General features: G+C 48.8%; 1 protein-coding gene across 1 annotated transcript; it reads left to right on the top strand.

The window, feature by feature from the left end:
• The first annotated feature begins 262 nt into the window (after positions 1-262).
• LOC144953584 (uncharacterized) lies at positions 263-6,324 on the top strand. The gene is given in 4 exon segments (XM_078884159.1): positions 263-420; positions 577-669; positions 3,406-3,764; positions 3,767-6,324. Coding segments are annotated over 4 exon segments (2,739 nt in total). The 3' UTR covers positions 5,896-6,324.
• The last annotated feature ends 7,143 nt before the right edge of the window (positions 6,325-13,467 follow it).

Here is a 13,467-nt window from a genome sequence, read left to right as displayed (position 1 = left end):
GACACTTCGAGCAAACCGAAGTTGGCTCTGGTAGTTTGTGTCTTCCTGCGATGACATTCTTCCCCGAAACTCTCGAGACTTCAAACTCGTCTTGGTTGGCGAGGGCGTCCTTGTAGCGCTTGGTTCGCCGTTGAACGCGTCGCTGTTCCAGCGTCTCCTCGACTTCGTTTTCTGTCCTCTCCATTTTCCGTTGGGACTGGCGCTGTCGCATCTCCTCTAGTTCTTCCGTCATCCTGGCGAGACGTTCAGCTTCCAGCTCAGCATGGCGTCGACGCGCTTCCTCCTGCTGTTCTTCCGTCAACCTCCCGCGGCGCTCTGCTTCCAGCACACTGTGGCGACGTCGTTCTTTGTCTTGCTGCTCTTCCGTCAACCTTCGGCGCCGCTCAGCTTCCGAGTTAATGCGACGATATCGTTCATCCAGTAGTCGCTCGGCAGTCATTCTCGAACGACGCTGGGCCTCCAGCACAGCGCGATGCGCTCGCTCAGCATCTTGTTGAAACGGAGATTGCTCAGCACGTCGCTTTAGGCGACGCAACTCCTGAAGGCCTAGTGTGAGTTGTGGATCCTCCCGCGCAGCGGCTCGAGCAATGACAAAGGCAGGGTCGTCTTGTTCTTGCTTACCTTCCTCAAGATCCACGTGGAAGTCGCCGGGAGAAATGACATGATCGTGTACGTCCATGAGGACATCCTGCATATCACTTGGTTGATCCATTGCGTCGTTGCCAGCGTTGGTTTCTATGCGCCCTTCATCGATAACATTCCCCAAGTGAAGCTCTCGCATGGCCTTATTCAACCGAAATCGCTCCACTCGGCGGCGATTGCGGCGACGATCTTTGACCTCCTTCGGCTCGGCCGTGGCAGGAGTTGCTTTTACGATTTCGTTTTTGTGCAAAGCGTCCTCGAGCTCCTCTCGTGTCTCTCTCTTTCGCTTGCTATAGGGATAGGGATGAGTAATTATAATAGGTGACGTTGACTATGAAATAGTTGAGCAGCTTACGCACCCTTTCCGTGTTCCACGACCAGGGCTTGTAGTCATTGTGTTGGCTGTCGTCAGATATCTGGAAGTCTGCGTACACAAACGTGACGCGTTATACAGAAAGCCTATGTAAACCGCGTTGCCTCTCAGTCTGTGACATCTGAAGCACTGTAGAATATATATCTCGCTGTACTGTTGCGCACGGGTACTGGCAGATAAAGTCTCCCCGACTGACGCACAAACGTTGTGACGACAGATATAATACACGCAGTGCCTCTACCCTGTTCGCTACCAAGTCTTTAGGCGACCGCCAGCTATGTTCTTGCGCGTTCAGAGTGTTTTTTTTACCCAAACATGAGCCTCACTTCCGCACGCACCACTATCCACCATAAGCGCACACTGGCACACTTACAGATGCAGCGGTTTGTTATTTTTGATGTAATTTGTAACGCAGCATCGATATGCGCTCCACCATCCACCATGCCCTTGCATTGCAAAGACACAGCTCCGGTGTGCGTGAGGGTGTGCGCCAGCCACAGTGACATTGGTCAGCAATGGCACCGTTCCGGTCGCACACAGGTTGGCCCCTGCATCCTCCGTCTGTATGTACACACACAGATCCGCTATGGGGCCAGCTGTTTTTTTTATTTCGAAAATGTTATTTGTCGGTGTTATGCCGTCCATGGAGACGTGATCAACGTCAATACATCCAAATGGTAATAAGCCGGATGAAGCGAAAAGTAACCATTGTACCCATCAAACAGTCAGCTCGGTTGCCCCATGGGGGTATTGACCCATGGGCGGAACTCCCGAAACTGTAGGGGGCGCTACGCAACTGGCCGTGGTCCCGGCAGGTGAAGCTGCCAGCTCAGTCCGCTAAGACTCACTGTATAGCGACCCCTGCCTACTCGTAAGGTAAAGTTGTTTGGGGACTCCATTAATGGCAGCACGCAGCACCCATTTTGTTACGTAAATATACGTAATATTACCGTAACTACCATTCGCACACTTGCATACACACCACACTCACACAGCGCAGGATGTGCGCCCACAGTGCACTGCACCACTGCGGCGCAGACCTTAGCAGACCTATGCTATCACACAGCGCTTACCTTCTGTGTGCTTCTGCTTGTTTGGAAATGGACGACTGACTGACTGACGCGTGCTGCCGCCACAAAGCACGCAGGCCACTTTGAGGCAATGAAATGTAAAGGATAATTAATTAGTCCAATGAGATTGTAGGCAACACCTACAGAATTTCTCGAGCGCTGGTTTGATATGTAGGGCGGGGAACTGTGCAGGGCCACTTTGCACACACTTGTTTCGGCTCAATGAAAGATTAAGCACAGTGGTTTCAAGGGAATGGGCGCAATATTGATGGAGCTGCGTACGAAAGAGTGGTCAGTTTTGTCCACTGGGCCGTCGAACCGAACCCCACCAATAATGAACAGATTTTATTGAAAGTTCTGGAATTGAAAATGTATGTGGCTATCTGATTAGTGGAGGGTTCTTGGTTGCAGCCGCGGACGTTCTTCGTTGGGGAGATATTGCCACCAGGACGCAGTGTTCGGCGGGTGCAACAGCAACACTGTACCTACAGTAGATTTTGCGTTGCGACCATCACTGTGAATATGGTGTTGCGTGAAAGTAGGTGCAATTGTTGACCGAAGAGACGCTGTTGTGCGGCAGGTTTATTTATTTATATTTGTCGAATGAAAGTGAGCTGTGGCTTTTTGCCGGCTGTTTTATTAATTGTTATCGACGAATCACAGCTAGCTGTTTGGGCGGGTCCGTAAATAAATTAACGTCCAGATACGCACGCAGACGACCAAACCAGCGTAGTTGTTTAAGATATTCATTCCTCTGTCTCTATACTGACATAGATGGTGTGCATATGTTTTTCTGTCTGCAGCTGACGCTTGTTCTGATGCTTCCTCTGCAGAATTGGTCTGATGGAGCAAGTCACTCAGCGCAGCTCGGTACAAAAAGAATAGGACCAGTGTGCATACATCATGGATTGTCCTGGAAATTTGACACAGCACCCGAAAACTTACACAGGAGAGAAACCCTTCAAGTGCACTGTGTGTGAGAAGGCATTTTTAGATTCATATACTCTTAAAAGACATCAGAAAATACACACAGGAGAGAAACCTTTCCAGAGCAGTGTGTGTGGGAAGGAATTTTCAAGTTCATCTGATCTTAAGATCCACCAGAAAACACACACGTGAGAGAAACATTTCAAGTGCACTGTGTGTGAGAAGGCATTTTCAGATTCATATACTCTTAAAAGACATCAGAAAACACACACAGGAGAGAAACCTTTCCAGAGCAGTGTGTGTGGGAAGGAATTTTCAAGTTCATCTGATCTTAAGATCCACCAGAGAACACACACGGGAGAGAAACATTTAAAGTGCACTGTGTGTGAGAAGGCATTTTCACGGTCATCAAATCTTAAAAAAACACCAGAGAACGCACACAGGAGAGAAACCCTTCAAGTGCACTGTCTGTGAGAATGCATTTGCATGGTCATCAGGTCTTCAGATCCACCAGAGAACACACACAGGAGAGAAACCCTTCAAGTGCACTTTGTGCGGGAAGGCGTTTACACAGTCATCACATCTGAAAATACACCAGAGAACGCACAGAGGAGAGAAACGCTTCAAGTGCACTGTGTGCGAGAAGGCATTTCCACAGTCATCATATCTTGCAATACACCAGAGAACACACATAGGAGAGAAACCCTTCAAGTGCACTGTGTGTGAGAAGGCATTTTCAGATTCATATGCCTTAAAAGACACCAGAGAATACACACAGGAGAGAAAGCCCTCATGTGCACCCTTTGCAGGAAGGCGTTTGAATATTCATCACATCTTAAAATACACCAGAGAACACACACGGGAGAGAACCCCTTCAGGTGCGCTCTGTGCGGGAAGCCCTTTGCAGTGTCATCACAACTTAAAGTAAACCAGAGAACACACACAGGAGAGAAACCTTTCAAGAGCAGTGTGTGTGGGAAGGAATTTTCAAGTTCATCTGATCGTAAGATCCACCAGAGAACACACACGGGAGAGAAACATTTAAAGTGCACTGTGTGTGAGAAGGCATTTGCAGAGTCATCAGTTCTTCAGATCCACCAGAGAACACACACAGGAGAGAAACCCTTCAAGTGCAGTGTGTGTGAGAAGGCATTTTCACAGTCATCAAATCTGAAAAAACACCAGAGAACGCACACAGGAGAGAAACCCTTCAAGTGCACTGTGTGCGGGAAGGCGTTTACATGGTCATCACATCTTAAACAACACCAGAGAAGGCACATAGGAGAGAAACCCTTCAAGTGCACTCTGTGCGGGAAGGCATTTTCAGATTCATATTCCCTTAAAAGACACCAGAGAATACACACAGGAGAGAAAGCCTTCAGGTGCACCCTTTGCAGGAAGGCGTTTGCATATTCATCACATCTTAAAATACACCAGAGAACACACACGGGAGAGAAACCCTTCAGGTGCGCTCTGTGCGGGAAGCCCTTTGCAGTGTCATCACATCTTAAACAACACCAGAGAAGACACACAGGAGAGAAACATTTCAAGTGCACTGTGTGTGAGAAGGCATTTTCAGATTTATATACTCTTAAAAGACTTCAGAGAATACACACAGGAGAGAAAGCCTTCAGGTGCACCCTTTGCAGGAAGGCGTTTGCATATTCATCACATCCTAAAATACACCAGAGAACACACACGGGAGAGAAACCCTTCAGGTGCGCTCTGTGCGGGAAGCCCTTTGCAGTGTCATCACAACTTAAAATACACCAGAGAAGACACACAGGAGAGAAACATGTCAAGTGCACTGTGTGTGAGAAGGCATTTTCAGATTTATATACTCTTAAAAGACTTCAGAAAATACACACAGGAGAGAAACCTTTCCAGAGCAGTGTGTGTGGGAAGGAATTTTCAAGTTCATCTGATCTTAAGATCCACCAGAGAACACACACGGGAGAGAAACATTTCAAGTGCACTGTGTGTGAGAAGGCATTTTCAGATTCATATACTCTTAAAAGACATCAGAAAATACACACAGGAGAGAAACCTTTCAAGAACAGTGTGTGTGGGAAGGAATTTTCAAGTTCATCTGATCTTAAGATCCACCAGAGAGCACACATGGGAGAGAAACATTTAAAGTGCACTGTGTGTGAGAAGGCATTTGCAGAGTCATCAGTTCTTCAGATCCACCAAAGAACACACACAGGAGAGAAACCCTTCAAGTGCAGGGTGTGTGAGAAGGCATTTTCACGGTCATCAAATCTTAAAAAACACCAGAAAACGCACACAGGAGAGAAACCCTTCAAGTGCACTGTCTGTGAGAAGGCATTTGCATGGTCATCAGATCTTCAGATCCACCAGAGAACACACACAGGAGAGAAACCCTTCAAGTGCACTGTCTGTGAGAAGGCATTTGCATGGTCATCAGGTCTTCAGATCCACCAGAGAACACACACAGGAGAGAAACCCTTCAAGTGCACTTTGTGCGGGAAGGCGTTTACACGGTCATCACATCTGAAAATACACCAGAGAAGGCACGCAGGAGAGAAACCCTTCAAGTGCACTCTGTGTGGGAAGGCATTTGCACGGTCATCAGATCTTCATAGACACCAGAGAACACACAGGCATCAGAAGATCCCCAAGAAGTGTAATCTGAAATCGACTTGTGAAAGTCAAAGTGCTGCAATGAGCCCATCCTTCCTGAAAAAAGAACCAGAAGTACATTCCAGCCCTGACACTATGAAATGTATCAAGGTGAAATGTGAAGAGGTGACAGTGAAGAGCGAAGAAGTGAAGGTAAAATGTGAAGATGAAGATTTAACTCCAAAATCGGACCTTAACATCAATGGATGCAACGTGAAGCAGGAGGAGAATTCTGACTGAGCGAGGCAACTCCCAGCAGTTTGTGGAAGTGGAGGTGTGGGTCGACTTCTTAGAGAATACGAAATCAAATGGAGACCCTGTAGATGTTTAAGCTTGAGACAATGAAGCTCCAATAGATGCACCTTTGTTACAGGCCTTTAACGAAAATAACGCTAAGTTAAACACTCAATTCCTAGGTTCAACCTGCAGAGTAAGAGCGGTCAGTATTTGTGGACCTGTGGGTTGGGTAGATCTCTAACTAGGAGTGAGAGCCAATAAGCCCCCAAGCATTCACTATGTTATAATAATATTAGCATTTTTATGGTGCTTGATTAATCACCTCAGCAACTCGGAGTTTTGTATCATATCTCATCACAAACACTCGAAGAGCACGCCTTTTGGCGTCCTCTGGTCTAACACTGTTTGAGACTAGGCTCGAAAGAAAGCTGTCTCTGGTGTGAACCAATCAGTTCCAAAGACAACGCATTTCTTATCAGAGTATGTTTTTGGTTTGCATTCTGACCACAAGTATTGTGGTTAATGCAGACTTAATTCTTTGTAAAAGGTTTCAGTTTGGTGTTTTAACATCTCGACACATGTTTCCATAAAAAATTAACCCATAAAAACAAAGTTTTTCACTATAAATCCTTTATATTCGTGTTCAATGTGCCACAACCCAGCCCACATTGGTCTTTGAAACGGGCGGCTAGAGTCCTCTCGTCCACTGGCTTGAGATGGCTGCCACCTATGGGTCAGATGATTGCCTGCCACCATTAAGCAATTGGTAATTAAAATAAAATAAAAATTACCTAAAAAGTGTAAAATTTTGGAAAAAAATTGTCACGCACAACGAGTCTGTGTGCAAAATGTCAGCTCGATTGTATCACGGGAAGTGGGTTAAAAACGACTGAAAGATTTGCACGGTCGTAAGCGTGCAAGCAAGCAAGTGAACTTAATATAAAGGATTTAACAAGTATAACCCGTAAAAACAAAGTTTTTCACTATAAATCCTTTATATGCGTGGCAGCTAGAGTCCTCTCGTCCTCTGGCTTGAGATGGCTGCCACCTATGGGTCAGATGATTGCATTGCACCATTAAGCAATTGGTAATTAAATATAATATTTTTGTCCTAAAAAGTGTACAATTTTGGAAAAAAAATTTCACGAACATTAATTGTCACGCACAACGAGTCTGTGTGGAAAATGTCAGCGCGATTGGATCACGGGAAGTGTGTTAAAAAAACGACCGCAAGATTTACACGGTCTTAAGCAAGCAAGCAAGCGAACTTAATATAAAGGATTTAAAATACAGCGAGAGAGCTTCTGAAGCAGGACGTTATATAGGCCTGAGATGGGTGCAGCCCAAGGGGCCGTCCATAAATGACGTCACGCACCTAGGGGGGGGGGTCAGACATTTGTGACAATGTGTGACGAGGGGGGGGGGGGTGAGAAATGTGACGTCACATCAAAATGCGCAATTTTAAATAAATATAGAATTGTTATTACAACACTACTTGTGAAAACAACACTCCTACAAAATCAGAGTGCAGCCCCACATTAAATACGCACTACAATGACAATAGCTTAAAGCGATTTGAAGCATGATTTATTTTCAAAATGGAAATATGGTTTTGGGGGGGGGCAGAGCTTTGTCACGTCATATTTGAGGGGGGTTTGACTTTTTGTTACGCCATGTGACAAGGGGGGGGGGGGGGGATAAAAAATCGTCCAAATTCGCGTAACGTTATTTATGGACGGCCCCTAAGGGTAAGTGGGCAGGGCTAGAGATGGTATTTGCATGGACAGTCATTCCTCGGTATACGACCGCTTTTGAATACGTCGAATTTGGTATACGTGTTTTGACGAGAAAAAAATGTCTTGGGATACGACGTCTTGCTTGGAATACGACGTCTTGCTAGAACTTGTATGGGTCGGCATGAGTCACCGCGTACCCGCGTTTTCCCCGTTCACGACTGAAACAAAGCGCCGCTCGTAACAGTATTGTCTGGAATGACTTCAGGAACATTCTTAGAAGAAGGCAAAAACAAACTTCAATTGACAGGTTTTTAGTAAAACTCAATCTTGGTGAGCCTCAACCAGGTCCAAGTCAAGAAACAAGTATAACCCGTAAAAACAAAGTTTTTCACTATAAATCCTTTATATGCGTGGCGGCTCGAGTCCTCTCGTCCTCTGGCTTGAGATGGCTGCCACCTATGGGTCAGATGATTGCATGGCACCATTAAGCCATTGGTAATTAAATATAATATTTTTGTCCTAAAAAGTGTAAAATTTTTGAAAAAACATTTCACGAACATTAATTGTCACGCACAACGAGTCTGTGTGGAAAATGTCAGCTCGATTGGATCACGGGAAGTGGGTTAAAAAACGACCGAAAGATTTGCACGGTCGTAAGCAAGCAAGTGAACTTAATATAAATGATTTTAAATAAGTATAACCCGTAAAAACAAAGTTTTTCACTATAAATCCTTTATATGCGTGGCAGCGAACTTAATATAAAGGATTTAAAAATATATTCGCCTGTGGAGGACGCGGGGATCGATCCCGCGACCTTTGGCATGGGAAGCGAGGGCGCTACCAACTGCGCTACTCCGCCACGGCCTGTGGAGGGGTTACGCTCTGGGCTCTTATACTGTGACGTTCAGCCAAAGCCATGAATGAGTTCTATTTTAATATATGTAAAATATATTTTTTTTGCCTAAAAAGTGTAAAATTTTGGGAATTATTTTTCTCGAACATTAATTGTCTCGCACAACGAGTCTGTGTGGAAAATGTCAGCTCCATTGGATCACGGGAAGTGGGTTAAAAAACGACCGAAAGATTTGCACGGTCGTAAGCAAGCAAGCACGCAAGCAAGCAAGCACGCAAGCAAGCAAGCACGCAAGCAAGCAAGCGAACTTAATATAAAGGATTTAAAAAGGAGAAAACCTATTCTCACTCTAAGAGCATGTTGCATATATGCCTTTTCCTAAAAATTATATTAAAAGTGATTCTGCCTATTTATTTTGTAATAATTTTGATCGGGATTTAGCGCTGGAGCATGGTAAGGGTGAGTCCCCCCCCCCCCCCCCCGCTGCCTCCTGCCTTGCCACACAAAAGAAAGCTAGAAGATAAGTACTCACAAGTCTGTTTGGGAAGTCATACAATATAATATAAAAAAAACTGCAAACCCAAGGGGGGGCTAATGAGATTCTGCAGGAAATCCCCAGTTGACTTCAAGAGAAGGCTACCATAAAGGAAACAACCAACAATAAAACAAACATAAGACGGAAACAGCAGGGGTCACGAACCTCCCTTGGACAGCAAAATCCACCCAAGGGCAGTTAATCATTATGAACTGATGGGTTTTTAAGATACAGCAGTAAAGTTTGAACCTTAGCTGTATCTTCAACCTCAGGATATCAAAATATAACTTGTGAATAAGAAGCACGGATCTCTGGTAATACAGACGGGGAACAAAGTTTAATAAAACCCTCGGAATATCTTTGGTAACAACTATGGTATACCACAAATCTCGGTTAAGCATGAACCAAATAATAATTATTGAAGTATTAGACCGAGGGTCATTCATAAGATATACAATGCGAAATATGTCAATCACACACGACCAAGATAATATGTATTCCACGGAATCAGAGCCTCACCAACAACCTTCGTCTTCCAGTAGCTAATAGCACATGGTAGCAGTAAATTATGTATGCAGGGGGGTGCCTCCCCCTAATATATGAAATACCACCCAAGAATTCAAAACCACGACGCGAGTGCTGTTGTAATGCGGGCGTAAGCGACCTTCCGGATGTGACGTCACGGGGGGTGGAGTCATGTGACGTGGGTGGAAGGTTCGGGTCCTTAAGCGGGTAAACCGGAAGGGGAAGTCAGTCGGGGTGTGAGCGGAAAAGAGTGAGGCCACGCGGGCGAGTGAGAAGAGGGGGGGCACCGACGGCCATCGGGAGCCAACCCCGAAGACAAGAGGAAGCTGCGGAGTGGTGTGCAGCTGCAGAGGAGACAGCCAGAAGGGCTGCGTGTTAGAGGCAGCGGTGTGGCTGCCAGGTGGAGCTGCGGAGAGAGAGAGAGAGACAGCACGAGGCTGTCAGAGCTGCGGAGGGAGAGAGGGAGACAGCACGAGGCTGTCAGAGCTGCGGAGAGAGAGAGGAGTTGCAGCGAGTACAGCCAAGGGGGGCTGTGTGAGAGAAACAGCAGCGGGGCTGCTGTTGTGGATCGGGCCGACATCGGAGTCAGCACCGTGGAGAAGCTACAGAGTAGAGACAGCCGTGTGGGAGTACAGCACGAACCGAATAAAGGACACTGAGCCAGACATCGTGGTCCAGTCGTTTATTACACTGGTGTCGGAAGTGCAACGGCATGTCGAAACAAGTGAGGAAGAAAGTTAATCCGGCGCCTGCATCGGCTTCTTCGTCCGACGACGACGAACTCCCTCCAACCACGGATCCTGTTGGGGTGGTGGAGGAGAGCCCGGCTGAGGCGACCACGGGAACGGGAGTGGAGGATGTTGGCGCGGTGGCGGGTCCGTCGACATCATCAGACGCGGATCAACGATGGCAAGCGATGGCGGTACAACTGGAGGCACTTAAGGACGTCCTGGCGCATCTATGCCATCTCGTCGCGCCAGGGACGATGGAGGACGCAGTTGGTGCTCCGCGGGCCGCCACGTTGCCTGTCCTGCCGCCGCCATTGCCCACGCGGCAAGAGGCCGCCATTTTGCGCGCTCCGCGGCGCCAAACCGCCATCTTGGCCACGCCGTGGGCCGACGCCATTTTGAATTTGCCACCACAACCACCACCATTGGAAGACGGCGGGAAGAGGAGTCGGAGTCGCCACCTTACCACGGTTAAAGAATTTTCTGTCGGTGGGGACTGGAGCGCGTTCGCCTGCCGCTTCTTGGCGGCGGTACGCACAGCAAGATGGACCGATGCGGAGGCTTTGGAGGTGTTGCCGACTCTCCTGGACGACGAATCTGTCCGATTCTTCCGTTCCATAACGACCGATAAGAAGGCAACTTTATGTGGTGTTTTTCAAGAAATGGCCGATGCTTATGAGCCACCAGATGATGCGCATCGGCGATTCGCTCAATGACAACGAGCACCAGAAGAGTCGCCCGTGGCGTTCAGGGGTGCGGTGCTGGAGCTGGCCATGGCAGCTTATCCTGAGACCCCACAGGACCTGCTCGAGCCTCTCATATTAGGGAAAATGTTGGAGCTGTCTCGGGATCTAGGGATCCCCAGGCCTGTGTGTGGGCATGAGAAGCTAACTTCCCGGACGGCTGCTAAGTGTCTCGATGCGCAATTCAACCTCCGTCGCTGGAAACAAGTGACGGCGTGGACGGGTGGGCCCGTCAAAGAAGGGGATGCGCTGGGGTGGAACCCTGCGCAGGCTGTCTATGTTCCGGATGACCGGGGCCCTCAACAGCTGACGGCCGCCTCCGCTCCATGGACGGGACGCGGCGGGCCGAGACCGCGCGCGGCGCTACCAGAACGGGGCCGTCAGGAGGTAAGGCCTGCGCTTCGGCGCAACGAGGCCGAATGGTTCCGCTGCGGGCGTAGGGGCCACTACGCCAGAGACTGCTGGGCCCACTTCCCGGCTCCGCCGCAGCAGGAGGCCTCGGCACCGGACAAGTCGGCTAAAGATCCTCCGAAACAGGCATGTCGGCACGCACCAGACACTCGGCAAGGCTTTACACCTCACCCATCACCGTCGTTGCGCCATCCTAACGTTGTGGTTAAAGCATGCCCTTCGACGGGGCCTTGTCGCTCGGTCACGCAGTGGCGCAAGTTGGCACGGAGAGTCGTCGCGGCCGCTTCGGGCTCGTCCACTGTACCGGGGTCTATACAAGGGGTGGACGTACGCATTTTGGTCGACTCCGGCGCGTCTGCGACTATTATTTCGGATGTCATTTTCCATCTGTTGGGCATCCCGCCGGGGGCTGTGCGTCCGGTTTATGGGTCGTGCGTCGCTGCGAACGGGGGTAGCATGGGTATCGTGGGTCAGGTGGATGCTAAGATATCTATTGGGGATGTGTCGGCCTCGGGTGTTGTGTTGATATCGAGATCTTTGGCGGTTCCTTGTTTGTTAGGCACCGATTTTTTGGCTAAGATGCCCATTTTGATCAAAATCAATGAGAATTGTATTGAACTGCCGGGGGGCCGTCAAATCTCGTTTCTGCCGTCGCCCTGGGGGCGACCTGCTTCGGCCGTACAAGTGCAGGCGCTGTCCGTCGCATCTGTGGACATCCCACCTGGTGCACAGATGCTTATACCCTTGTGGTATCGGAAGCCCCTGCCTGATCGGCTAGGAGCAGTAGGGGTCTTGTTGTCACCGTCCGCCACGATAACAACCGGGTTGGCGTTAGTGGGGGCACAGACCATCGTCCGGCCGGATCAATTACCGTTTTTACAGGTGCTTAATGCGGGGGGAGAAAACGTCCGTGTCCCGGCCGGTACGGTTGTGGCACATGCCACTACGGCGTTTGCGACCCATGATTGTCCGCATAGCCGGGGAGTTGTTGCTGGGGTTTCCGAGCCAAGGAGTTCGGATGATCGTTGGGTTGCTGATTTATGTGACGGAAATTCTTCCCTGTCCATGGAGCAACGTGGTGCGCTGCGTAAATTGTTGTTGACATATTCCGATGTGTTCAGCTCCGATGATTTGGATTTGGGCCGCACTTCGTTGCTTTACCATCACATTGAGACGGGCGATGCTGCCCCTATTCGATTAAATTCGCATCGGATGAGTCCTACGGAGCGAGAACACGTACGGGGGGCAGTGGAAGACATGTTGGCTGCGGACATTATATCGCCATCTAACAGCCCATGGGGCGCTCCGGTCGTCTTGGTTAAGAAGAAGGATGGCAAATTGCGATTTTGTGTTGATTTCCGCAAATTGAATAAGATATCGGTGGCAGATGCGTACCCCCTGCCGCGTATGGATGACTCCCTCGACGCATTGTCGGGGGCTAAGTTCTTTTCCACACTGGACCTCTCTTCGGGATTTTGGCAGCTTCCCCTTGACGAGTCCTCACGGGAGAAAACCGCATTCCGTACGCCGCAGGGGTTATTTCAATTCAACTGTCTCCCGATGGGATTGAATGCGGCCCCTGCTACATTTCAAAGATTGATGGAGCTCGTTTTGACGGGGTTGCAGTGGGAGACGTGTCTTATATATTTGGACGATATTATTGTCTTCAGCCGCACATTTGATGAACATTTGACGCGGCTGGAGACAGTGTTCACGAGGATGCGTTCTGCCAAATTGAAATTCAAACCAAAGAAATGTCACCTACTGCAACGGTCCGTCCGCTATTTGGGGCACATTGTGAGTGCTGAGGGAGTGTCCACGGATGCGTCCGGGATTGGCCGACTCCGGCCACGGTGGGGGATGTTCGGCGGTTTTTGGGATTTGCCTCGTATTACCGAAGATTTGTGCCGGGTTTTGCGACGATTGCGAGGCCCTTGCATCTCCTTACGGGTAAAGGACGGAAGTTTGTTTGGGGACAGCCGGAGGAGGCGGCCTTTCGGAGTCTGCGTGATCTATTGGCCACGGCCCCAACATTGGATTATCC

The sequence above is a fragment of the Lampetra fluviatilis genome, chromosome 78 (assembly GCF_964198595.1).
Source record: "Lampetra fluviatilis chromosome 78, kcLamFluv1.1, whole genome shotgun sequence".
NCBI lineage: Eukaryota > Metazoa > Chordata > Hyperoartia > Petromyzontiformes > Petromyzontidae > Lampetra > Lampetra fluviatilis.
The sequence above is the reverse complement of the archived record's forward strand: the minus strand, read 5'-3'. Positions and strand labels throughout refer to the sequence as shown.